This window comes from Eumetopias jubatus, unplaced genomic scaffold, assembly GCF_037043125.1.
Source record: "Eumetopias jubatus isolate StellerSeaLion01/CBP00866 unplaced genomic scaffold, mEumJub1_p1.0 scaffold_13, whole genome shotgun sequence".
Lineage (NCBI taxonomy): Eukaryota > Metazoa > Chordata > Mammalia > Carnivora > Otariidae > Eumetopias > Eumetopias jubatus.
Genome location: NW_028274819.1, coordinates 193,619 through 219,075, shown reverse-complemented (window position 1 = coordinate 219,075; position 25,457 = coordinate 193,619). Strand labels below are relative to the sequence as shown.

General features: G+C 59.1%; 2 protein-coding genes across 5 annotated transcripts; one reads left to right on the top strand and one right to left on the bottom strand.

Annotated features, from left to right (window-relative positions):
* Positions 1-53: 53 nt before the first annotated feature.
* On the bottom strand, positions 54-17,506 carry LRRC56 (leucine rich repeat containing 56). Its single transcript, XM_088017613.1, has 10 exons — positions 17,342-17,506; positions 13,818-13,905; positions 12,871-12,931; positions 4,492-4,861; positions 3,541-3,724; positions 2,977-3,153; positions 2,832-2,896; positions 2,487-2,623; positions 2,157-2,275; positions 54-917 (listed from the first exon to the last, which is right to left on the bottom strand). Exons 1-10 carry the CDS (start codon positions 17,504-17,506, stop codon positions 574-576), a joined length of 1,710 nt encoding a protein of 569 aa, XP_087873739.1. The 3' UTR covers positions 54-573.
* A 4,702-nt stretch (positions 17,507-22,208) lies between these two features.
* Positions 22,209-25,452, top strand: HRAS (HRas proto-oncogene, GTPase). 4 transcript variants are annotated; one of them, XM_028094292.2, is made up of 6 exons: positions 22,210-22,362; positions 23,544-23,704; positions 23,896-24,074; positions 24,197-24,356; positions 24,452-24,533; positions 25,021-25,110. In XM_028094292.2, exons 2-5 carry the CDS (start codon positions 23,594-23,596, stop codon positions 24,512-24,514), a joined length of 513 nt encoding a protein of 170 aa, XP_027950093.1. In that variant the 5' UTR covers positions 22,210-22,362; positions 23,544-23,593; the 3' UTR covers positions 24,515-24,533; positions 25,021-25,110. The 4 variants fall into 4 exon arrangements, with proteins under 4 accessions (XP_027950091.1, XP_027950092.1, XP_027950093.1 ...); XM_028094290.2 differs by lacking the exon at positions 24,452-24,533 and having other exon boundaries at positions 22,209-22,362; positions 25,021-25,452; XM_028094291.2 differs by lacking the exon at positions 24,452-24,533 and having other exon boundaries at positions 22,209-22,362; positions 23,541-23,704; positions 25,021-25,452.
* Positions 25,453-25,457: the final 5 nt, after the last annotated feature.

The following is a 25,457-nucleotide window of genomic DNA, read 5'->3' as shown; positions in this document are numbered from 1 at the left end:
GGGACCGAGGGGCCGCGCTGGGAGAGAGTCGTGGGAGGCAGGCAGTGCCGGCTGCATAATTTATTGAACCAACCTCGCCTACGAAGTAAACGGCATTTATGTGTACACCTGAGAGTCGAACGGGATTCGCGTGGTCTGGGGGTATCCTGACCCAAGGGGAGGGAACTGGCTGTTCCATTCCTGCGTGCGCGAGGAACCGCACAGATCCACCGGGGATGGGAGGCCTGGCTGCACGCTGGCATCTGGAGGACCTGACAGAGAGCTGATAGGGCCCCGCTCCAGCCACCTCGGCCTGGGCCGTCAGGCGGAAGGAGTGGGCAGCTGGGCCAGTGCTGGGGACCTGGGCTCTCTTAGCCTGGGATCTTTCTTGTGCCTACGGCTGGCAATCCCAGCCCCTGACTCTCCTCCACCAAGAAGGGTCTCTCCTATGTCAAGCTCATTACCCAGCCCCCAACACACCCCCCAAGATGCTCTGGGTTCCATGAAGCCAGAGTTCACATGGGGCTCCCATGACCATACTGGGGCTCCTTGGCCCGCAATCCAGGCCAGCTTGGCAGTGGGTGGGGGGTCACACTAGGGGTGGGATTGGGCTGGGGTGATAGGGTTCAGGTGTGGCATGCACCGGAGGCGGGGGGATCTGGCTGCTGGATCTGGTGCTGGCTTTGGGCCTGGACATCCTTGGGCTCTAGGGCTTGGGCCTGAGGTCACCTCCAGGGCTCTCAGATCCGTCACTGTAGCCAATCCCTGCCCTAGGCCAGGTCCCTGCCCTAAGCCAGGCCCTAAGCTACATAGGGCTCTGAACCTCCGCCTCCGGAACTGCAGGCCTGTGGACCCCCAGTAACTGTTGCTAGAATCAGAAGGCATGGGCGTCTTGGGGGGAGAGGGGGTCAGGTTACAGCCCAAAGTCCTGGAAGGCTCTGGAGAACAAGGAAAAGACAGCTTGTCAGACAGGGGCCCCCACAGAGATCACTAGGTAGGGGGTCACCACAGGCGAGGTTGGCAGTGTACACTGTGTCCCCTGCGGCCCCTCCCCCAGCCCTTCACCACCCCCCAAGGCAGCATCCCTCCCTTCCATTTCCCGTGCTCCCCTGGGAAGCTGTGTCCCTGCAGCCCTGTGACTTCTGATAGTTGCTGGGCATGCAGAGGCCACAAAGCCTGGGCTCTGGCTTTGGGTCACTGGATCCCATCCCCAAGGTGGCCCTGGGCCAGGTCCTAAACCTCTGCTATAAAGTGAGCCCCTGGCACTCCCCCCACCCTGCTCAGGGCAGACTGGGCAGTATGGCCATGGTCACCCCATGCTGACCTGGACCTGGCCTGGAATGGGAGGCTCCAGTACCCTTTTCTTCCCTGAGACGCCACTGCCTGTCATCACTCCGCCACCTGGCTGCCCTGCCTGTTCTCCCTCAACCCCCCCCCCCCCGCCACCCACCCAGTAGCTGACAGCCCTTGACTAGCCGGTCTCAGGGCCCGCCCTCTCTAGCCCCCCCTCCCCCCAGGCACCTGCCAGCACATGGGAGGCAGAGGGTTTGTCTCTCATGTCCCGGTTCCGTCCTGGCCCTTTCGGCTCCCCCACCCACAGGAAGGTTATTCGGCCAACCTTTAAGCCTCTGTACCTGCTGCCCCCTGCTCCCAAGGCCCTGTCCCAGACTTGCCTGCTCAGTTCTACCAGTCAATTCAGACCCTTCTTTTAGGAAGCCTCCCTGGACCCTGCTGGCTGTGGGGTCTCTCTGCCTTGCAGTCCCTCCTCTGTTTGTTCCACTCGGCCGTGGCCACTCTGAAGCCAGCGTCCTGAGCCCAGCACAGGCCCTATGTGCAGGGTAAGGGCAGCACCCTCCCTGCCATAGTCTGGCCTATCTGGTAGCCTCTCTCTCCATTGGCCTGTGCCCTGCTCCCTGTCCAGTGGGCCTGTCCTGGCCACTCGTTGCCACCCTGCCCTCTCTTTCAGTCTAGACTCCCTGCTCACACCCCCCTCTGTCCAGCTCCCGTGGCCTGATGATCCCATGGGCTCAGGGAGGAGGACTTTAGATCGGAATTCCTTAAGTGTAAGCGCACCCCCCCCCCCAGGAGAGGACCTCCCTGTTGCAGCCCGTCTCAGAGTCCAGCTGAGGAAGGGGGCCCGAGCTGATGAAGGCAGTGTGTGGGGTCACTCTCAATACCTGGGGCCAGGCATAGGGGGCTGGAGGGAGTCTTGGGCCTGGACTTGTTCTCTTGCTCTTCAGGGCCCCTCCAAGGGCCCCAGGGGGCTGTGGCACCTTCTTGCTGGGACTCCAGGGACCTACCAGGGAGGGAGCTAGAGTGGGGGAGGGGGCTGCAGCCCTGCCCTTGGAGCCAATTCCAAATGAGTGTGCCCCTGGGATGATCCCCCAGCCTCAGGCTCCCGTGGCCAGCCCTCCCGCCAACCTGGGTACCCAGGCAGTCCCCAGTCATGCCTTCCCACCAAACAGGACATGCGGTGGTAGGTCTCAGTTGGGGTGAGGGGCACCCACCGCAGGCACAGCTCCCTGCAGGCTGGAAGCCTCGCCAAGGCCAGGGGGTCACTGCTGTCTGTAGAATCAGGCCCTGGGACGGAGGCAGCCAGGTCCTTCAGCCTGTGTGGGGGCAGCTGCTCCGGACCTGCCCAGGCCTAGGGGGAGAGAGGGCTGTTTTGGGGGCACAGCCTTCAAGGGGGCTGGGTGGGGAGTGCCCTGAAGGTAGGACTTATCTGTGGAGGGGGTGAGAGAGCTGGGGCCTCTGGCCAGCAGTGGCTGTGGGGCAGGGTACTCTCAGGCCAGGACACTGGTCCCCTGTGGTAGTCCTGGAGTCCTGACCCAGCTGGGGGTGGCAGGGCCTACCTGGCACTGGTGTCGACGCTCCCGCAGGCCTTTGGTGGGGTTCCCGCAGAGGACTCGGCCAGCACCTAAAGAAGAGTGTACCGCTAGGTCTGGTTTGGGGTTAAGGGGCTGCAGGGTCAGCTTGCTGCTGAGATGGCTTAGTTACCATGGGTGAGGTTGCTGGTGTCATCCTCTGGAGCTGGGTCCTTGGGAAGCAGGCTTTCAGGCAGAGGACCCCCAGTGACCAGTAGGGAGAGGGGCCATGGCCTGGGGGCCCATGGCTGGGTCTCAGTCAAGGAGAGCTCGGAGCTGAGTCTCTGAATGGGGGCTCCATGGGGATGATCTGCCCGAGGGTCAAAATCAGAGGTCACAGAAACCCACACCAGCTGGCCAGCCCAAAAGCCCCCCCTCCCCCAGAACTGTCCACAGACCAGGGACCCCTGCCACCCAACATCTGTGTGTCTGGAGGCCCATGCCTCAGCAGATGCTGCTCACAGGGAGGTTATCCTGGCCTGGGGGCAGGTGTGCAGGGCTCTGGGAACAAAAGATTCAGGCTGAGAAGGGTTAGATGTGGCTATCCATCCCTGAGAGGCCTAGGGGTGTGCTGGGGGTACAGAGCTCTCTTCCTGGGGATGGTAGGGGGTGGAAACCTCTTCTGGGGCTCAGTCAGTAAGGTCTCCAGGCTGGGTGGGACAGCCCTTGCTAGAAGGCCGGTGAGTGGCCGCCATACCCAGCCCAGGGAGCAGGCCATCCAAGACACTGCCCTCCTTGATGGCCTCCTTCACCATGAGCCAGTCCTGGTCCAGCTTCTGGGAGGCCGGTAGGCCTGTGTGTGTGGCTGGTACCTCATCCAGGACCTGCAGCTGGGGGATGAGCTTCCTCACCTCTGCCCGATAGTTGTAGCCCCGTGGCACCTGTAGGAGGGAGGGTGTGGCAGGCCTGGGTCCAGTGGGCCCTTCAGGCCAGCTCTATCCTGTGGCTTTCTCCAGGCCCTCTGTGGGGCAAGGCAGGGGATCTAAGGGTTGGTGATGCTGGCCCCAGCCTGCCGGGGCTGGCCTGGGCCACTCTGGCCCAGCAGGGACTGTGAGGACCCTGGGCCCTCACCTGTATGTGATCTCACTCTCTGGGCTCACAGCCAGGGCCCAGTGGTGTCCTCTGGCCTGTGGGGCTGCCCTGAGCTCAGAGCTGCGGCCCCGCTGGGCAGCCCCTGCACACCGGTCCCACAGCACAGAGCCTAGCAGGGCAGGAGGCATGAGCCCCAGGTGTGCACGGGCAGTGCTGGGTGTGTGCAACTGTGGAGGGTGTGCATGGGCCCACGATGCATGAGTGCATTCCCCCCTAGGCATGCTCAGACCTGCAGGGGACGGAGGGGGCTTCAGACTGGGCCTGTGTGTGTGAGATTCCATGTGCAGACTGAACAGACTTCGCGCGGGTGATTATGGGCTGGGGGGGGCAGCGTGTGTGCACGTGGGCCTGTGGGGCCCTGTGGGGTCTGGTCTGGGCCCAGAAGGTCTCCAGCGATACAAGAGAATGAGCTCATGGTGAACAAGTCACAGGGTGCAGGGGGGCCGTGCCCTGGGGATGCTCCCGTGCTCAGGTGGGCAGAGAGGCCCCTGGGATTGTGGGGGGGGCCACAAAGTACCTTGCCCTCCTGTGCATGGTGGGTGCCCACCACACGCACCTTGTTGGAAGGGCTGGGCCCTGGCCGCAGGCACACCAGGTTGCCCTCCAGGGTGAGTGTGGCCAGCCTCGGGCACAGGTGCAGATAGTGCACCTGCCCCAGGTCCTCCACGCTGTTGCCCTCCAGGTCTAGCACCTCCAGCTGCTCCAGCAGGCACAGCGGGCTCAGGTCTGAGACGTTGTTGTAGGAGACGTAGAGTTCCTGGGGTGGCAGGGGGCTCAGCCAGGGCTTGGCCTGGCACCCTCTCCCTAGCCCAGGGCACCACAGACCCACCTTCAGGGCCGGGAAGGAGCCAATGCCATCCAAGTCAGTCAGGCCGCAGCGAGCCAGCCACAGCACCTGCAAGTGGCCCAGGGAAGTGCCCAGGTCTCTGTAGAGGGCAGGGTTGGCTGGTCAGCACTGTTCTGGGCTGGAGGGCCATGTCTGTATCCATGAAGGCCCTATGCCACACCTCGTGCCCATCCACCACCCACATCCGGCTCTCTCCAGGTGCAGGGGTGCCTGTGAACTGTGGCTTGTGTGTGGCAGCCTCCAGGCTGAGGAAGGGGCCCCAGAGCCCCCTGCCTCCCTGCATTCCCTCCTTGCTGCAGCCTCCTGGTCTCCAGCACGGGCAGAATCCACCTTCTCCTGCCCCTGGAGGGCCTGAGGCTGGCAGGGGGCGGGAGGGGCCGGCGGGGGCGGGTAGGCAGGAGTAGGGTGGTGGGGCCCACGCTGGACAGCTTGGCTGGGCCCCACCTACTGCCTGCTGCAATGCGGGTGGGCAAGCTGGCCCTCTCCCCAGTGGGGTCAGCCCGGGGGGCTTCTCCCTTCCTCTCTCTCTTTGGCCTTTCTTGGGGATGGCTTCCCCACATTACAGCCCCTCCCCCAGCCAGCTCTGCCTGCAAGACCTACTCCACCCCTGCCCAAGCCCTGGACGTGCCCCTGCCACCCTCCCTCTGCCTACCTCTCCCCTGCAGATGGGCAGGCCAGGCCTCTCTGGGCCCTGCCCCTGCCTGCGGCATCCCCTGACGGGGCCCGGGCCCAGTGTTCAGACCCTTTCAGTTGGCTTCTGGGATGGTTTGGATGGTATTTCTTTTGCATTTTCCCTGTGTTCCCTGTTCTCACGTATGGAGCTCTGCCACCGGTGTGTTGGTCCTCTGAGAACGACCCTTGTCTCTGGTCGTCTTGGTCCCCTTTAGCTGTTGTTGCCTTTCATTCTGCATTCCGGGAGATTTCCTCATTCCGACCTTGCCCCTGACATTTTTATGTCGGCTGTCCTACGTCTAATTCTGAAGTGCTCTTCATTGCTGATCCTTTTTCATGGCATGCTGTTCTTGTCTTGAAGATACGGAGAAGCCACATCTTCTGATCTCTCACAATATTAGTTGAAGAAGTTTGGAAGTTTTACTCCCCTCTCGGCATTGTCTGGTCTCCTCCGGGACCCTTTGTTTTGACCTTTTCCTTGTGCTGAGGGACCCTAATATTTCTAATTATACTACTGATAGCTTCTTGGGCATTCAAACTGGGAGCGAACGTGTGGAATCCTGCTTGGAAGAGCTGAGCCACTGGGGGCCCTGGCATAGGGGGCTTCCCTGCTGGGCACGAGGTGATAGTGGGGGCCAGTGGCTGGGCGTGGGGCGGACCCGTGCGTGACTCCCACGCTTGCACCTGCGGCTGCCTGTGGGGTGGGCTGCCGGGTCTCCCTGTGTTCTCCAAGTGCACCCTGCATTTTCGTGCCGAGGACTTGGCCCCTGCCCCTCCCCCTGCTCAGATGCACATACACTTGTCGCCTCCTTTCATCCACGTGACATAAGGATGACACCCTCAGGCACCTCTTCCAGTGCTCACGCTCCCTGCTGGATGTCTGACCGGCCCTTTCATCTGGACAGAGCCCCCTAACCTTTCGGTTACAGAGATGCCCCATGTCCCCAGCCTGTGGCCCTGAGTGGATTTTCCCATCATCTCGTAATTGGGCTGAAATGTGTGTCTAGTGACTTCTTCAAGAGGGGTTAGTTACACTATTTTCCTTGGTCTCTAACTCATTCAGAAACGCTGGCTGGGCATGAAAGTCTCGGTTCATGCCTTCTTTCCACCGTCCTGTCTTCTGGCTTTGAGTGTCTGTATGGGGAAGTCTGAGGAAAACTTCACTCGTCTTCTTAAAGGAAGACGCGGTCTCTTCCCTTGGCCGCCTCCAGATCTCATCTTTATGTCAGTAACTCTGTTAGGGTATGCCTGGGTGTTGGCAGATCACTTTTGATTTTTTTCTTTCAGGCTGTAGTTGAAAGTCTTCTTTTATGTCTGAAGAGTTTTCTTTAATCTTTAAGCATTTGTTCTGTTCTATAGTTTCGGTTTCCTTCTGCAGTGATCGGTTATGCACATGTCAGAACCTCCATCTGCCGCCCGCCTCACAGGCTTCTAGACTGCATTCACGCGCAGTGAACTGGGCTCGTGGTATCATTCCTGTCTCCTGTGCAATCTCTTGATTGGGTTTCCTGCAGTATGTCTTTCAAGTTTGTCTTCATTTCTGAGCTGGTGTTATTGTTTCATTCCATCTGTGTTCAGAGTCTGTGCAGGGGAGACTGGGTGCTATGTGCCCAGCTGAAAATGGGGAGTTCTATTTTATTGGGGAATAACTAGCAGTTTTTTTTTTTGCTTCATCTCAGATTAAATAGGAAAATTACCAGCTATTTAGAACTAATGACAACAAAGTATACAAAATTTGTGAACCCTGCCTCAAGGTGTACATAAAGAGAAATTTAGGGGCGCCTGGGTGGCTCAGTCATTAAGCATCTGCCTTCGGCTCAGGTCATGATCCCGGGGTCCTGGGATGGAGCCCCGAATCAGGCTCTCTGCTCGGTGGGAAGCCTGCTTCTCCCTCTCCCACTCCCCCTGCTCGTGTTCCCTCTCTCATTGTGTCTCTCTCTGTCAAATAAAATCTTTTTTTTTTAAAGATTTTATTCATTTGACACAGAGAGAGAAAGCACAAGCAGGCAGAGTGGCAGGCAGAGAGAGAGGGAGAAGCAGGCTCTCCACTGAGCAGCGAGCCTGATGTGGGTCTCGACCCCAGGACCCAGGGATCATGACCCGAGCGGAAGGTAGCCGCTTAACTGGCTGAGCCACCCAGGCGCCCATCTGTCAAATAAAATCTTTAAAAAAAAAAGAGAAATTCACATCCTTAAATACATTTATCAAAAAAAAAAAAAAAAAACCTGAAAGGATTACAACAATTAAGCTGAGTATTTGGCTTAAGGAGCCAGTAAAAAAACAACAGCAAATTGCAAAAAGAACAAGAAGAGAAGACATAATAAAGATTAGGGTGAAAGCAGTAACAACCAGACACATTGTAGAGAATACTAGCAGAGCCCAGAGCCGATTCTTCAAAAAATTAATGGACAACCACCAGCAAGACTGATGAAGGGCAAGAAGGAGACTATGCAAATAAACACACACCATCTTAAAAGAGGAATAGTTATAGCCGGAACAACAATTAAAAAAAATAGAAGACCACTATAAACAAAGTACATGCCAACATTTTTGGAACCCTAGATAAAGCCGGCACCTAAAGAAATAGAAAACTGGATGCTGACCCCCCCCAACCCTGTAAGGCCTCGGATCTGGACTGGTTTTAGAAGTAAGTTCTAATTAGCCATCATGGAATAGACACTCTCAATCTTCCACAACTATTTCTCATACAGGAAGTTTCGAAATTAGAGCAGCTGAACAGAATAAGAGGCAGGAGAGGCAGCCTGGGAGTCAGGCCTTGACCCCGGAACCAGAGGAGCACAACACCAGGGGCTGAGGGGGGTCCCTCATGAACACAGGCATGAAAATGCCCAGCAAATAGGGTTTCAGTGTTATGGTGCTTGTAACTCAGCACGATCAAGCAGAGTCCCGTGCACTGATCGCCTAAAGGTGAATTATCACTTTCTGACCATGTTGACAGGGCAGAGAGGCTCAGACACATACCCATTCAGATAAAAGACAGACCAAGAGTGCCCGCTGCTGTCTTGGTAATACCGAAAACCAGCTCCAGAAGGTAAGAGAAAGAAGCATGAGGGCTGGAAGTGAAAGACAACCCTCATAACGTGCTACTAATACCATCATCAAAACGGAAACCCCAACGGAATTAACAAACTATTTGAATTTGAGTTTGGCAGTATTGCTAAGGCGAAAATAAAGACACAATATTGCCAGATACAAGACCCATGTATAAAACTGTGTTTCACTGATTTAAAGAATGTGTTCTAGGGGCGCCTGGGAGGCTCAGTCGTTAAGCGTCTGCCTTTGGCTCAGGTCATGATCCCAGGGTCCTGGGATCGAGCCCCACATCGGGCTCCCTGCTCGGCAGGAAGCCTGCTTCTCCCTCTCCCACTCCCCCTGCTTGTGTTCCCTCTCTCGCTGTGTCTCTCTCTGTATTTACTGTCTCAAGTAAATAAATAAAATCTTTAAAAATAAAGTAAAATAGGGGCGCCTGGGTGGCTCAGTTGGTTAAGCGACTGCCTTCGGCTCAGGTCATGATCCCGGAGTCCCAGGATCGAGTCCTGCATCGGGCTCCCTGCTCAGCAGGGAGTCTGCTTCTCCCTCTGACCCTCCCCTCTCTCATGCTTTCTGTCATTCTCTCACTCTCTCTCAAAAGTAAATAAAATTAAAAAAAATAGAAATAAAAATAAAGTAAAATAAAATAAAAAATGTGTTCTAAATCAGCATAATGTTTCTCTACACTTGTAATAATCAACCAGAAAATACAACAGGAAAAGGACCTCATTCATGATCATAAAAATACCATGAATGTGTGGGAATTACTTTCGTTCTGGTTTCAGGGAACCCTGGCTTCACAGGGGCCGGGGTCCTGCCCCATTCCAAGTGGCAGTGGGGTAGCTGGGGGCCTGGTTAGCACGTGCCAATCCCAGCTCCGTCTTCTTCCCAGTGGCTGGCGTGGGTGGGCATATACACAGCGCAAGTCTGCCCCGAGAAGCGCAGGAAGAACGCCAGGAACCTGCTGTTCTCAGGAGACACAGGAGGGCACGCCCCTGTTACACATGAACCACATGCATGTGTCAAAGCCCTAACCCCAGCACCCCAGAATGTGACCCTGTCTAGAGCTACGGTTGTTGCAGATGTCATTCGTTAAGACAAGCTCACACTGGCGGGGGGAGGGCACTATGCCGTCTGGTGTCCTTATGCAAAGGAGACCTATGGATGCGGACACGGGGGGAATGCCGCGTGAACATGAAGGCAGATTGGGCTGATGAGTCTACAAGCCAAGGAACACTGAAGCTTGCCAGCAAAGTCCAGGAGGAGGAGAGGGGAATGAAATGGGTTTTCGCTCACAGCCTCGGAAGGAGCCAGCGCTGTCCACCTTGATCCTGACTTCTGGCCTCCACAACTGGGAAAGAATACATTTCTGCCACTCAGACCACCCCGCTCATGGTGCTCTGCTCATCAGAAATCTAACACACTCCCTCAGTCCGCCTGTGTTAAGGATGCCTGTGCTTACAGAAGCCATCGGGTACTGGGAGGGGACATGCATGAGGATGGAGGGCCACACACTGTAGGGAGCCTGGCTGAATGAACCTGACCCCGGGAGCCAACGCTGGGCTTCTCGTCGGTTCCACGGGAGACAGAGGTTCTTGTCTGTTCTGTTCACTGACACATCCTCAGTGTTTAGAACCGGGTTTGGCCCAGATACGCACTGTTGGACACAGGTTTCTATGCCTTGAAGCTGAAATCTAACTGATAGCATTCTGATACCAAACTTTATAGGCAAGTGTAAAGACTCTATTAAAAATATAAAAACACATGAATGGAGAGCAATCTCATATTCATGAATGTAGATGACCTAGCAAATAATCCAAATTAGCACATGAATCTTTTTTAATTCTAAAAAAAGAATTCCAGAAAGATTCCTGTGTGTGAAACCCAACCAACAGTCCGTAAACTTCAAATGCAAGAAGTGTTCAGGAATAACTAGGTCATTTTGGGAAAAGGAACACTGAGATGAGGGAATCCAACACGAAGCAATGAACACAAAGCCGTACCAATACAAAGTGCAGCCTTGGGGCAGGACCAGACCGGCAGACGGGACGCAGAGCTCCCATAGTCAAATCCACATGTGGGCCCCCTAAGTGGCAGGGTGGTGCCACCATTGGCAGGGAAATGGGATTGCTGGGTAGATGATGTTGGGGAAACAGACTCACTACATGGCAGGAAATAAAGCTGGGTCCCAACCTCATGCCACAGTTGAAGGTGACCTCACAGGTAAGTTGGATGAAAGTAAAAGGTGAGACCATAAAAGTGAGTAAGAGAAAAAGTAGAATATAGCCCCCTGACTTTGGGGGTGTGAACGAACTTCCTAAATAAGACCCCAATCACCAACCAGAATCGATGGGACGAATCAAGACGAAGGGTTTCTGTTCAAGTGAAGGCCGCCACAGCCGGGGTGAGTGGGAGCACCTTGCAAATCTAAACCACACTCAGTCTACGAAAGAACCAGAAAGCAAGAAAGAGAACCCACCTGAAGAATTGGTACAAGGCATACGAAGAAGCAAGACTCGACGGCATCAGTAGAGAAATGCACGCGGTTAAGCTGTAGTGAACAGCTAGTGAGTGTGCTTCTTCCCACACAACTAGTACTAAGGATCAGCTGCTCTTGTGTGCCGCTGACTGGGGGCAGAAGGCTCCGAGGCTGGCAGCGCCTTCCTCCCACGTCCGCGGCTGTCTGGAAGCAGCCCCACTGCATGGACCGTTCTTCACGCCAGCCGGGGCTGAATTCTCTCTCAGCTTCCGATGGACGGACAGACGCTGTGTTAAAATTATTTTCCAGTCCTTAAGATACTGCCTGAGATTTTATTTTATTTTATTTTCAAGTAATCGCTACGCCCAACATGGGGTTCGAACTCTGGACCCAAAGATCCAGCGTTGCGCCCTCCTCCGACTGGGCCAGCCTGGCGCCCCTCCTGCCTGAGATTTTAATGTCCTGAATATGGTTGTTATCAGCTAAGTCGTAATAGGAGTTTACTGGACTGTCATGTTTCATTAGTTTCCTTTTACGAACTTTTGTCCACCTTTAGCCCATGGACATTAGCAAACGTCCCATGGCCAAGTTTCAGGATCTGATAACAGAAAGAACCGCAGGACTCATTATGTTTCTCACTATTGTCACCAAGGGACAGAACATGTTTTCTTGCAGTTTATGATCTAATCATTTTTCTTGGAATTGTGTTGTCACAAATGGTGTGTCAGATTTCTTAGTTTTATAATATTTCCACTTCTCTTTATAACCTTCATTCTTTATTTTACATGCTCTTCATGGACCTTATTCTTCATTGAGCTAATTAGTATGCCTTAACAAGGAAGGAATAAATACAGTTTTTCATCTTTGTTAAGCTCTCAGTCAGAACACTGCTTAACCACGCATGCGAGGCGTGTCTCTGAACCCCGTTTCCAGACCCTCACGTGCAGATGCGGTGGTGCCACGACACCCGGCTCACTGCTTCTCTGCTCTGGATCTTGGGCCACGCACTGAGGGCCACGTGGTCTTCCGACTTTCTTTGCTTCCATTTCCAGATCGTCAAGTGTTTTATTAAATTCTTTTTGATTTTTTTAATTTTATTTATTTGTCAGAGACAGAGCGAGCGAGAGAGCGAGAGAGAGCGAGAGCATGAGTGGGGGGAGGGGCAGAGGCAGAGGGAGAAGCAGGCTCCCCACTGAGCAGGGAGATGGAGCACGATTCGATCCCAGGACCCTGGGGTCATGACCTGAGCTGAAACCAAGAGTCAGACGCTTGACCGACTGAGCTGCCCAGGAGCCCCAAACCAGCAGTGTTTTCATGCCACCCATTTTGCTAGAACACCTAAAATGGTCTGATATTACTTTGGCTTGGTTCTTTCCAGCCAATGAGGTAAACAAAGGACATCGATCTGTGCTTAGTTTTGAATGTTGTCTTTTAAGTTGATTATTAAAGTGCTGTTGTGTTTTATGTGAGGTCGTGCTCATCTGCTCTTCTTGCTGGGAACGAGGGCTGATTGGCACCAGCATGACCCCCAGGCTCCCAGCCCCAGTGGTACCGGGACGCCCCAAACCCTGAAGGCTTGGGTGGTGTTGGGGCACCCACTGGACTCTGCTTGCTGGCTGGGGACCCTTCACTGAAGGTCGGGGGCACCTTCCAGGCACCCCACAGTCAGCCACACGACCTGGTGTGACCGGCCTGACACTGAACACAGGCTCCGGGTGGCATAGGTCACCCTCAGCCGGGGCCTCCACCCAGCTGGGGTGGGTGACATGAGCTACATGTAGCAGAGTCAGGCTGGAAGGGTGGGCATTAGGGCCAGGAGATGGAGACAGTAGGACACCCAGGAGCCTCTCAGTGGGGACCCCCCCATGCCCAAGAGGGGCACTCACCTCACGGAGCCCAGGCAGCTGCCGTTCAGCTTCAGCTGGCTGAGGTTGGGCAGGTGCACCCCTATGTGCCACAGGAGGGAGAGATGGGTGACAAAGCCTTACTCCCTCACTCACCTCTCTGCACCATCGTCAGTGCCCCGTGGCTGCTCTGGGTCCTAGTGCAACCTCAGGGCCCTGTGCTTACGTCTGTGGCCTGCCTCGAATGAAGTAGGCACAAGGAGGTGCACCTGAGCGGACCGAGCCACCTGGAAGGCCGAGAGGCCACTGGACTCGGGAGTCTGCTTGGAGGAGGGGAGCCTCATTGGCATGGGTGGGGCCACCACAGCTTGGGTCCTGCCCCTGAGCCACGTCCCAAGCCCAGCCACAGGCACCCAGACCATAACCTCCATCAGCTCGCAGCACTGGGTGCCAGAGCACAGGAACCCTCTAGCCGGTGTCTCCGTGCACGCCAAAGCCCCTGGCAAAGTGTTCTGAGTTAGACTCTTTTGAAGAACAGGCACTGACCCTGCAGGACAGTCCTGATCCCTTAAAGAGGGGTGGAGCATGGGCCTGTGGGGCTCAGGGCAGACTTGTGGGGCACAGGGCAGACTTGTGGGGTGCAGGATGGGCCTGTGGGGCGCAGGGCAGACTTGTGGGTCACAGGGTGGGCCTGTGGGGTGCAGGGCGGACTTGTGGGGTGCAGGGCAGACTTGTGGGGTGGAGGGCAGACTCATGGGGCACAGGGCAGACTCGTGGGGTGCAGGGCAGACTTGTGGGGCACAGGGCAGACTCGTGGGGCTCAGGGCAGACTCGTGGGGTGCAAGGCAGACTTGTGGGGTACAAGGCAGGCCCGTGGAGTGCAGTGGTGCACAGACCAGAGCCTGGCTGGCAGCACTGGAGCGGATGGGCCCTCAGAAAGAAGTTGGAGCTTGCCAGTGGCAAGCGTGTGGACAGGGAGGGGCTCTCACCAAAGTTCCCCAGGCTGTTCTCACGGGTGTTGACACACATCTCCAGCATGTTCACCAGTCGAAGGTCATCTACCTGGGCCAGGGCCCGCTGCAGAAATTGATGAAGAGTCAGCCCTGGGGACTGGACAGTGGTCCCTCCCTCCCAGTGACGTCCCCGCCTTTGGCTGGGAGGCTGTGACAGGTGGCAGACATTTCCCTGCCTCCTCTATGCTGATCTCAGCCATGGATGGCTTGTCTGGTGGGGTATGAGGGCACAGGATGTGAGCAGAGCTAGTAACTGTGCTTGGCTGGTGGGCCTATTTGCAGAATAGGGCCTGAGGGGTGCCAGTGTCCAAATGAGACCCACGGAACAGGCCCCAGTGTAACAATGGATTTAGGACTGGGTTGAGGGCTGATGTGAGCGCTGCTGGGGCTGAAAGGACAGATGCCCATGTCCTGTGGCAATGGAATGTCTCCTGAGTCTGTCTCCTGGGGCAGCCTGGATGGCAGAAAACATGCATGAGGAACTTGTCATATTGAGCGGAGAGGTGCCAGCATGATGTGGGCAGAGTAGGCTTGGCTTCACTTGATAAGGTGCTGTGAGACACAGGGTTCAGAGGGTAGGGAGAGAGCCCAGGAGATGTGGAACCTGTGGGTCTGGAAAATAAAGTGGTCTCTCAATTCCAATCAGCCAAACAAAAAGCTGAGAAGGTCTGCAGGTAGGATGACCCAGTGAGTCCGTCTCGGGGAGCAAGCCAGTTTGCTCCATGCACCTGCAGAGGCTCTGGGGCTCTCAGGGGAGGCCTCCGGGAAGCTGGTGACCCTGTTTACAGTGACTGAGTCTGCAGAGAGAACTGTGTCCAGACACCATCGCAGGTATGGCTCTTGGCACCCGGCATCGACTGGACTCTACCGTGTTGAAAAGCACGTGTGATTGTGGACCTCTGATCACCAGCATGCTGTGGCCTGGACTGGGGTTCACGGAGATCATCCGAAACGACAGTGTTTGGGGCCATGTTCTCCAGCCAGGAGCCAGGCGGAGAAGGAAGGAGGTCCCAGGATGGACAGAAGCCACACAGGGACAGAGCAATCTCTAATCAAAGTGTGTTCCCAGCACAGGGCGCCCAAACATTTGTCCAGTGGGTGTCAGTGCCATCAGACTTCCTTCTTAAGGGGGAGAGGCTGGTGAGTTACCCTGCTGTTCCCACCCTGCAGGCTGGCTGTGAGGGCCACACTGCTCTTCATGCTTCCCTGGGTCCTTCTTTGAATGCACCCAATGTAAACACTTTTTCCCAGGACGCAGACTCACCTGACGTGTGGTTAGTGGGGACTTGGGGGTGTGAAGGCTCTGAATGTGGAGGCAGGTGGGCCATTGCTCATAATTGTCACTCTTCCCCTGAATTAGAACTGTGTGTCTGTTCCCCGGCCAGTGACAACACAGACCCCAGAGCAGGTGGCCTTGTCCATGCTGGACTTGGCCAAGGGAGCCCTCAAGTGTGCATCTGTGGTTCACCTGCTGCTCACCCCCAGGTGTTGATCACGAGCAGGGCAGCCCCATGTGGCCCCTTTAGCCTGGATCCCAGTGGGAACCCAGTGCAGACCCCAAGCCTGGGGACAGAAACCTGTTGTTGGAGCCAGAGGCTGGGTGGTCTGTGGCCAGCGATATGTGGACATAGATGACATATGGGATACAGAAACGCACCAGGCCAAGGTGTCGGGGAAGGAAACCTGCCAAGGACTGCCACAGGGCGCCTTAGTGTCAACAAGATTCACCCAGGAGCAGTCTGAGGTGGGCGCCACCCTGAGTATGACAAAGGGCGTCCATGCCGACCTGAGGAGACAGATTCACAATACTGTTTGCACCCCACCTGGCCTGATTTTGTAGGGATCCCAGGCTGTACAAAGCCTTCTGTGTGGCAGGGACATCTCCTGGGGGGGGTGGTATCCTACCATCCATCTGAGGAAGACACAGTGACCATACATACTCCTGCACAACACTCCCTGTTGGGCACTGTCTCCCACGAATGAACACAAAATGAAAAGGAAATGAAACAGATTCCAGTGAACACCAGGAATGTCTGCAGCTCCTGGCCTGGCTCCTGGTGTGTGGTACTGGGGGGGTGACAAGGCTAGGCCCACCTCCAGGTCCAGCCAGGGTGTGATAGGGGTCCCTGCTCTACCTGCACCTTGCTCTCGGCACTCCCTGCCATGGCCAGGCTGGACCCTCCCTGTCCCGCTGTCTGGGGCAGGGAGCTCTGTCCCCAGCCAGCAGCTCTGTCCAGTAGAGGAGACTCTAGCTCTGTGCACAGGTTAGACAGTGCCCAGAGTTTCCTCTCAGGGTCAGGCTGTTGTCAGTGCAGCCTGGCCTCCCTGTGGCCCCAGGAGGGCCACCCCAAGCTCTGTGCACACCAGCCCCTCCAACAAGTCCACCTGCTGTGTCTGAACCCAGACCTCATATGTGCAGAGGGACAGGACCCCAGAGCTGGCTGGTACAGAGGTGGCCTGCAGCTGTGGGCCTGTCTCTGTCCCCTGGGGCAGTGTGGGGGGCTGTTGAGGAGCTGGTGGGAGGGCCGTCCTGATGGGCTCCATGCTGGACCAAGACCCTGGGACGATATGGGCCTGCAGGCATGGCTGGAGGGCCACACGCACAGAGGAGCCAGCTTGGAGTCTGGGGAGGGGGGGGCCTGGAAGGAGTGTCCCTTCCCCCTTCACTGATCAGGCAGTGTGGATGCTTTTGTGAGTTAGTTGGTCAGGAAGATGGGCAGAGACCTCGGGTAGCCAGGCTCCCTTCTGCATGTTGGTGAGCATGTCACCCTCGGGTCTCCAAGGGACCCCTCCCCAGGCACCTCACCCTCTTACCCTGTGCAAGGGTGCTGTGGGCCTGAGGGCTGCCTGGGCAGTGCCTGTACCTGGTGGGGCCTTAGCATGGCCAACAGTGGGTGGGGTGCAGAGCTGCCCAGAGTGGGTGCTGGGTGGGAACCGGGACTCAAGGGGGCTCTGCATATCTAGGTGGGCTGCTGGGTGGGAGTGGGGGGCCGCAGGTTTGGGAGAAAGCCTTCACCAGCTGCCCCAGATAACAGTCAGTGGGATCCTGGAACGGCCCCCACTTAACCAGCCCGCCCTGGATGGCAGGGCTCCCTCATTCTGCATGTGGTTTCGTTTATTCCTGGCGGTTTGCATCTTATGTGCCATGCACGCACATGGTCTGCCGCTCTGCCTCCCACCAGAACAATGGCTGCTCGAAACAGGGGCTTCTCTGGTTCATGGAGTGGTTCACGGAGCCCAGTACACAATGTGTACCAGGCAAACACTTGTGGAGTTCCTGCCTGGCTCATTCCTGAGTGCCTGGGGGACATCTGCATCACTAAGCACCTGCGGTGGGCCGCGAGGGTGGAGCAGGTGCCGGGGACACAGCAGGGCTGAGAGTGTCCATGAGCCGGGCAAGGCTAGGAGGGCCGAGGACTGAGTGCAGGCCGGACATCGACCCTGCAGTGGTGCCCCATGTGGACCCCCGAGGCCTGAGCCCCCAGCCCCCCAGCACTCACCAGTCGGGCAGGTGACAGGCACTCCTCTACCAGCTGCTCCCTGTGGCTGCCTGGGTCCTTGCTCCGTGGGCGGGGGTTGTGCAGGCCTTGCCAGCTCAGCTCCCGCACTTGGACAGTGGCTGTGCTTGGCTGAGGCCCGTGGGCTTTGTCCCAGGCCTGGTCCATTCACACCCAACCTGCTGGGATAGGCAGAGGGCAAAGGTACTAAGCCTTTGCACTTCCTCTGATCTGCAGCTGGGACCCCGCACAGCAAGCCTTTGGGGCTCATCCCGCCTGACTCTGATGGGGCTCTCACTTACTTAGTCTCAGCCTGCCTGGGGGCTCATGATGGCCTCGCCATCGCCCACTCAGCCTTAGCTCACACCCCACTGGGGTCTGGGCGGGTCACCTCCTTGTGTTTCTGCTCATTCTCCAAGGTCCACAACAAGGGTGCTGGTTCCAAGCTTCCTTATCTGAGGTCCTGCCTAGGCTCTGTGCCTGAGGGGGGCCAGTTGGCCCCAGGTCATATTTGCTCCGTCAGCTGTGACCATCAGCAAGCCATTGGCTCAGGGCCAGTGCTGTGCCTCTCCACCAATGATCTCCAAGCCTGAGGGCCCAGGACCAGGCTCTCAAGCATTCCCCCCACCCACCCCTATGCCCACTGAGCCCCCTCACCTGGAGGCAGCTGCCTTTTCCCACCATGGGTCAAACATCCAGATAAGGGGGCAGCATGGGTCTTCAGGTGGCACCTGTAGGAGAGAGTTGGGGTGGCATCCCAGCCAGGTCCCTGTGCCAGGGGACTTGGGACAGGCCAGGCTGAGGTTATAGGGCCCATAAGTGAGCAGCTGTGGAGATGGTTGGGGCTGTCAGTGTGGGCACTGGCCCTCAGGTCAGATAGGGGACCTGGACTGGCTGATGAGAAAGACAGTCAGATGGTGACTGACTCCATTCTCTTTCCAAAAGGGGTCCTGGGTCTGCCACTGGACTGTCTGTCATGGGCTGGCCTCCTTGGCACCCTGTCCCTCCTGAGACCCCTCACCCTCAGGCTCCAAGGGAGGTTGTCCAGTGTGTCCCTGGACACCTGCACGAGGCTCACCTGGCATTGCTCCCTTTTTTTTTTTTTTTAAGATTTTATTTATTCATTTGAGACACAGAGATACAGAGAGAGAGAGAGAGAGAGAGCACGAGCAGGGGGTGAGGCAGAGGCAGAGGGAGAAGCAGGCTTCCTGATGAGCCAGGAGCTCGATGCGGGGCTCGATCCCAGGACCCCGGGATCAGGACCTGAGCCTAAGGCAGATGCTTAACCATCCGAGCCACACAGGCGCCACTGGCATTGCTCCTTAAAGATGCAGATGCCTGGCCTGACCCCTGACCCTGGAATCATCTCTAGGGTAAGAGCCAGAAGTCTGCCTGGAATGTTCTGGGCACTTCCCTCCAACGTGGGCTGAGGCCTCACTGACTGCTGCACCTGAGTTGCCTCCTGCCCTTCCTGGATTTACTTTCCTGATCAGTCTGACTCCTTGTGTTTTACAACTCATTCTTTTGAGTGAGCACTTCACCCCAAGACAATGTGGGCTCTGTGCAGGCAGGATGCCTGTGTCCATAACACACAGAGAGGGGCTCTAAAGTATTTTCCGGAGGAATCAGTGAGTGTGGGGGGGTGCACATTCTAGCACTGCTCTTATCTCTCAACCCCCTGGACACATTCAAGCTGCATCCTCTCCGTCATGCCTAGGGCTGGGAGAGGGGCCATCTGGGCTTTGACAGAGGCAGTGGAAGCAGCTGCTGAGCCCTGGGACAAGCTGCCCAGGGCTCTGTGTGCCTCAGTGGCCTCATCTGGAAAGTGCTCTGTATACTGAGGATCCAAGGAGGTTAAAGCCATGCAGGTGAGCCCCAACATATAGACTCACAGGGTTTCCAGCCAGGATTTCTTTCCAAAAGTTCCCTCTGCTGTCTGCCTTCCTCCAGCTGGTTTAAAGCCCCAAGCCTGGCAGGAGGACCCCACCACCGTGCCTCCTGGGAAATGCTGCTCACCCTCATCCCAGGCTCGTCAGTCCTGGAGTATGGGCCAGTCAGGCTGCAGCCCCAGGACGCCTTTGGGCAGCACTAAGGGCCAAGCCCCCTCCCTTTCTTTCTGCGCCTAACGGCAGCTGACGACCTCCTACCGCTGACTAGGCCCAGCACACTGGTCCCGTCTAGCCCAAAAGTCTCAGGGTCCAAGGAGCAGGGCCTGGGTTGGTGGCTGCAGCTGTAAGCACTGTCCCCTGGCGTTCATGCATGGGCTGGGACTGTCTGTTCATGGCTCGGGCCCACCCTGCCCTGCCACTCTGGGAGCCCCACAAACCTCCCAAGTTGGAGACCTGTGGGCCTCTCTGTCCCCACAGCCCAGGCTAATGCCAGCCCCTGGCCTGGCTCATCAGCTCTCTGAGTCCCCTCCTCAGTCCCCGCTATGGAAACTGCCAGATCCGAGTCTGGGTCCCTGCCTCCCTCTCCCCCGCAGGGTCAGGGCCTGGGAGTGTCCACCAGCTAAGGCTCAGAGGGCTGAGGACTGAGTGCGGTCCTATCCCGTGACTGGGAACCCCTCGGAGCACGGCTAGGGGTTGTGGGCAGCGCCCCTGGAGGACCAGATTGGACATCTAGGGGTACCACTAAATCTCCCACTGGCTTTGCTGCTTCATCCTAGGACCCGTCCTCGGCCTCAGTTTCCTGCCAGGAACGGGGGAGATACAGCGAGGCTTGAGGCCCCAGGCCCAAAAGCGTGCTTGGGTCTCACCTGAGGGGTCGGTCTCGGTGCCACGGCCCTGGGCGCCCTCCACTGCCAGGCGCTCACTCCGACTCGGGGTCGTTCTTCCGGTGGCGGGGTTGCGGGGCCTGGGCACCATGGCAACGGGGCATCATTTGAATATTCAAATATTCATGAGGCCGCGGGAATCTCCGTGCCTCCGCGGTCGAGCCACGCCCCTTAGCAACGGTTGCTAGGGCCGGCCGGCGGGGGCGGGGCAGCTGCCAACCCGGTTTGGGATCCGGAGGGTAGGGCCCCACGCGGGGGGCATCGTGGGCTGGGAGGGAACCAGGGGCGGAGGTGAGACGCCATCAAGCCGCGGGGGTCGGGGGGCCGGACAGTCTGGCCAGTTGTCAGCCCCTGAAAAGGCGGTGTCTGGTGGAGACCAGCGCCCACATTTCCCAGCTGGGAGGATTGTCCCTGAGGCCCTGGCCTTGAGGGATGTACCCCCGCCTCCAAGTGTGGCCGATGCCAAAACAAAAGGAAGCGCTGTGGTAAAGGACCCCCCTGAAGACGAGGGAAATCCAGACCTGGACACCCGGAGGGGAGTTTGGAGTGTCCACACTCGCGAGGGATGCCACCACCCGCTTTCATTTATGCGCCTTTACTTCGCGTCAATGCGCGTCAGGCGCAAGCCCGGCTCTGTTCTAGCCACCGCGCAGTGCGCAGGACCGCCAACCCGACACAGCCACCGCACGTGGGGTCGGTGATGTGGTGGGGGCGGGGGCGGCCCCCGAAGGGGGGTGGTCCGCCAAGATCACGGCCTGCAGGGGTTGAGCTCTAAGAGAGCAGCACCGAGCCGGCACGGGAGGGGATAGGGGATGGGAGGAGGTACCGTCTGAGCAAAGCAAGGTTGGGCTTTCTGTGTAATGCACCATTCTGTCTTTGTAAATAAGAAGGGTGTGTTTATGCACTACTTTGAAATTTAAAAAAATGTTAAAACCATGTCTTTTTGAAAGTGCTTTTGTGCTTGGGATGGGGGAGATTTCAGTACACCCCCTTGAGCAACTTTTGGGTGGGATTTGCTGGGTACCATTTGTTAAATTGGGCCACACGGTAAGCTTCTGCAGGGTTGGAATCGCTGGGTTGCGGGCAGCTGGGTGGGCCGTACTGCAGGGCCTGCCCAAGTTGGGCGAGGCTGGTGGTGAGGGGGTGCGGGAGAAGGCCCGTCCTCGGAGCCCCGGGCCCAGCTGCGCGCTGGAGAGAAGCAAGACCCCCTATGCAGGATAAAATGATTGTCTCGCTGCTCCGTGGGCTCAAACACGACCCCTCCCCCGCGCTCGCCCGCCCAGCTGAGACGCGCCTGCACCGTCTGGCCCTGGGCGCACCGGCTGTGCCGCGGGGCTACGCCGAGGTGCCAGGTGTCCTGGGAGTGGGGGGGGCGGGGGCAGGCGCCCGTTCCGGAGCCACTTGACGGGAAGAATGGTGTAGGGCAGTCAAACCTCCGGCCACTGGGGGTCCCAGAGGCTTCCGGCGCGGCCCGGGCCTGCTCTGGGCGCCTGACCCTCGTCCCGGGGGGCCTCTCCGTTTTGCTCCAGGCTCCCCCCCACCCAGCCCGGGGGGCCTCCGCGGTGCTGACCCTCCACCCTCCCTGAGGCTCGTCCCCCGGACTGGCCCTTCCGCTCTGGGGTCCCCTCGGTGGGCTGCGCGTCGCGGAGGGGCGAAGCACTCCCGGGCAGGGCAGGGGCTTGAGCCGGACCGCAGCGACCCCGCCCCAGTCTACAACAGCCCGCGGTCCCGCTTTCCTAAGGGGCCTCTATTCCCCCGGGAGAGTCCGGAACCTTTCCGGAGAAGCCGTCACCCCCGAACCCGCGACCCCCGCGCCCTCGCCGTCCTCCCGCCCGGCAGAACCCAACCCCCCTAGGCCGCGGCCCACGAGGGCCTCCAGGGCCGGCACCGCCCTCCGCGCCGTTTCCCGGAAGCCCCGCCCGGCCGCGGCCCTTGACGGGCGGGCGGGTCGGCCAACCGGAGCAGGGCGGGACGGGGCGGGACGGCTCCGGGGCGGGGCCCGGCGCCCGCGGCCAATGGCAAACCGCGCCAGGCTGACGGACGGGCGCGGGGCGGGGCGTGCGCCCGTCCCCCGACCCCCCCCCCCCACCCCGTCCCTGAGTGTCCGCCGCCCGCGCCCGGCCGCCCGCAGCCGGAGCCGCACCCTCCGCGGACGGAGCCCATGCGCTGGGCGAGCCGCGCACCCCGGCCCCGGCCCCTTTCCCCGCCCCCGCCCCGGCCCCGGCCTCGAGGGCAGTCGCGCCAGTGAGCGGTGAGTGCGGCGGGGGCGGGCGGGGGGCGGGCGGCGGCCCCGACCCGGGCTGCGGCTCGGGGCATTGGAGGCGCGGCGGCGGCGGCGGGGCGCGCGGGGGCGCAGGTGAGCCGCGGGCTGGCGGGCGGGCGGGCAGGGCGCTGCGGCCGGGACTGCGGGCGGCGGCGGGGGCGCCGTGCCTCCGCGTCCCTGGCCCTGCCCTCCGTGGGGCCCCAGCAGTGCTCTTGGGCAGCGTGCGGGGGGCCCCCCGAGCCGAGGTCCGCTGCGGCCCCCTTTTAGTCGCAAAGCGCGCTCCCAAGGGCTCGGGCACCAGGCGGCCATCACGATACACAGCAGGCGAGTCAGGGTTAGGAAATCACTGTCCACTGTCTGGGGACAAGAGCAAGGGCACCCCCTCGTAAACCCTCACAGATTGGGACAGCCCGGCTGGAGGCCTTGGCCCAGGCCTTGATTCTTTCTTACCTGTACTCCCGCTCCGCACCTCCGTTGGGTCTGTTCCTCTGTCTGCTTACCAGGAACCTCTCCCCACCCACCCCCCCTCCCCCCGCACCCGGCTGCTTCCTTTGCCTCCTTTTCTCCAAAGCTCATATGGTAACAGGATACCGTGGGCTTCCCTTATTTTAACGTGTGCCCGTTTTTTCTTTGGAGAAGGGGCAGGGATTTCTTTCTCTGCCTGTCACCCTGAGCCTGGAACAGTGGCTGGCATGCAGTAGGCGCTCAGTAAATGCTTGTGCAAAGCAGCAACATGCTCGGTGGGGCTGGAGCGGGTTGTAGGATGGCACTGGCCTGCCTGGGCATGCTGCTGTGCGCTCCACTGTGGCAAGACCTGTTCTTGCAGGGAGGGGACTGGTAACCTCAGCCTGCAGGGCCTCCAGTTCAGGCTTTCTGCCTACCCAGCAACTTCTAATTTGGGTGCGTGGTTGGGAGATGCTCTCAGCTGTCAGCTCTGCCTTTGGGGGGCCAGCTCCCTGCTCTCTCACAACCATAAGTGCAGCTGGAGGTGGGGGCCATCTCCCACCCCTGGGCTGGAGGTGCCACAGGTGGGCAGCTGGGCCACCATTCTGGCGGCTTCCCCTGTTCCCTGGTTGTCTGGGGCCAGAGGGTGGGGCGGGCCAGCCCAGGGAGCTCAACAGGCCTGCTCTGCGTGGCTGGGCCATGGCTGAGTGCAGCTCCCTCAGCAGGTGGGACAGGAGACCGCCACAGTGCCCTGTGCTCCATCCCTTGAGGAGCGATGACAGAATATAAGCTTGTGGTGGTGGGTGCTGGAGGTGTGGGGAAGAGTGCCCTGACCATCCAGCTCATCCAGAACCACTTCGTGGATGAGTATGACCCCACCATCGAGGTGAGTGTTGCTGCTCCTGTCCCCAGCCCTGAATCCTGATGTGGGCTTGTCTTCTGTGTGCTCCATAGGAGGGCATCCCCTCCTTGTGGGACCTGGGGTCGGGGCAGGAAAGGTGCCCAGGAGGGGCTGGTGGTTGGATCGCCCCATCCTAGGAGAGGTGGGGGGGGCCCTGAAGCACTGTCCTCCTGCAGGACTCCTATCGGAAGCAAGTGGTTATCGATGGCGAGACGTGCCTGCTGGACATTTTGGACACGGCGGGCCAGGAAGAATATAGCGCCATGCGGGACCAGTACATGCGCACCGGAGAAGGCTTCCTGTGTGTGTTTGCCATCAACAACACCAAGTCCTTCGAGGACATCCACCAGTACCGGTGAGCTGCTGGCCGGCCCTCGGGGGCCTCCCTGTCCCTGTTTCTCCTTGTGTCTCTCTGCCCGGTCCTGGATGCAGCCGTGCCTGCAGCTCAGTGACTGGCTCCCACCTTCTTCCTTGCAGGGAGCAGATCAAGCGAGTGAAGGACTCCGATGACGTGCCCATGGTGCTGGTGGGGAACAAGTGTGACCTGGCTGCCCGCACCGTGGAGTCCCGGCAGGCGCAGGACCTCGCCCGCAGCTATGGCATCCCCTACATCGAGACGTCGGCCAAGACGCGCCAGGTGAGCCGGCTCCCCACCCCACAGCTAGCCAGGGACCCGCCCCGCCCCACCCCTGCCAGGGAGCAGTGCTCATTGCCCCCTCTCCCCCCACACAGGGCAGCCGCTCTGGCTCTGGCTCCAGCTCCGGGACCCTCTGGGACCCTCCGGGACCCCCGTGACCCAGCGGCCCCTAGCGCTGTAAGTGTCCCCGGACGGCAGGGCAGTGAGGGAGGCCGGGGCCCGGGGTCTGGGCTGACACAGCTCCAGGGAGAGGCGGAGGTCCCTGGAGAGAGCTGCCCTGAGCCAGGCCGGAGCGGTGACCCTGGGGCCCTGGCCCCTCGGCCCCCCAGAGAGCCCCGTGGGCCCTTGTTGGCCCTGCCCCCTTCACGGGCTGGTGGGGACAAGGTTGCTAGGTCAGGCAGGAGTGGGGCACGGGGTGTTCAAGCTGGGAGCCAGACCGAGGGCCCGCCCTGTGGGGGAGCTCCTGAGGAGCGAGCTGCCTGATGGGGGTAGCCCTGGGGCTGTGGGACGAGCAGGGCCCGGCTGCCCATGGGTGGGAGTTGGGGTGGGGAGAGGGAGGGGAAGGGCGGGGACTCTGCATGAGCTGGAGGCTGGGGTCCCTTGGTCCCCCTCCCCTGTCAGGCCCCCAGCCGAGTCCCACTCTGAGCCAGTCCCTTCTTCCTAGGGCGTGGAGGATGCCTTCTACACGCTGGTGCGAGAGATCCGGCAGCACAAGGTGCGAAAGCTGAGCCCGCCTGACGAGGGTGGCCCCGGCTGCATGAGCTGCAAGTGCCTGCTCTCCTGACGTCCCTTCCAGGCCCCCCCTGACATCCTCGCAGGCCCTCTCTGCCCCAGCAGCACAGGCAGGGGGCGTGGAGGTGCCGGATGCCGGGAGGAGGTGCCGATGGAGGAAGGGGGAGGGGAAGGAAGGAAGGAAGCGCCACCGGAGCCCGGCCGCCCAGGCTCCCTGGACAGAGTGACCACAGACCTCCCAGGACGCTTTGCACAGACTGTGCTGAACTGAGGCCACCGGCACCCTGGCTGTCACTCTCCTCCCAGCCCCGTCCTGGCCCTTTGGCCACAGGCTGAGTTGCAGTAAATTATTGGATGGTCTTGACCTTG

Bases quoted from the DNA above. Each gene is read 5' to 3' on its own strand.
- HRAS (XM_028094290.2), top strand. From the start codon at position 23,594: ATGACAGAATATAAGCTTGTGGTGGTGGGTGCTGGAGGTGTGGGGAAG. The intron at 23,705-23,895 runs GTGAGTGTTGCT...GTCCTCCTGCAG, and splicing joins AGTATGACCCCACCATCGAG to GACTCCTATCGGAAGCAAGT. The intron at 24,075-24,196 runs GTGAGCTGCTGG...TCTTCCTTGCAG, and splicing joins GAGGACATCCACCAGTACCG to GGAGCAGATCAAGCGAGTGA.
- LRRC56 (XM_088017613.1), bottom strand. From the start codon at position 17,506: ATGGACCAGGCCTGGGACAAAGCCCACGGGCCTCAGCCAAGCACAGCC. The intron at 4,862-12,870 runs GTGAGTGCCCCT...TGCCCTCTACAG, and splicing joins AGCTGCCTGGGCTCCGTGAG to AGACCTGGGCACTTCCCTGG. The intron at 918-2,156 runs GTATTGAGAGTG...CTTGTTCTCCAG, and splicing joins CCCCCTATGCCTGGCCCCAG to AGCCTTCCAGGACTTTGGGC.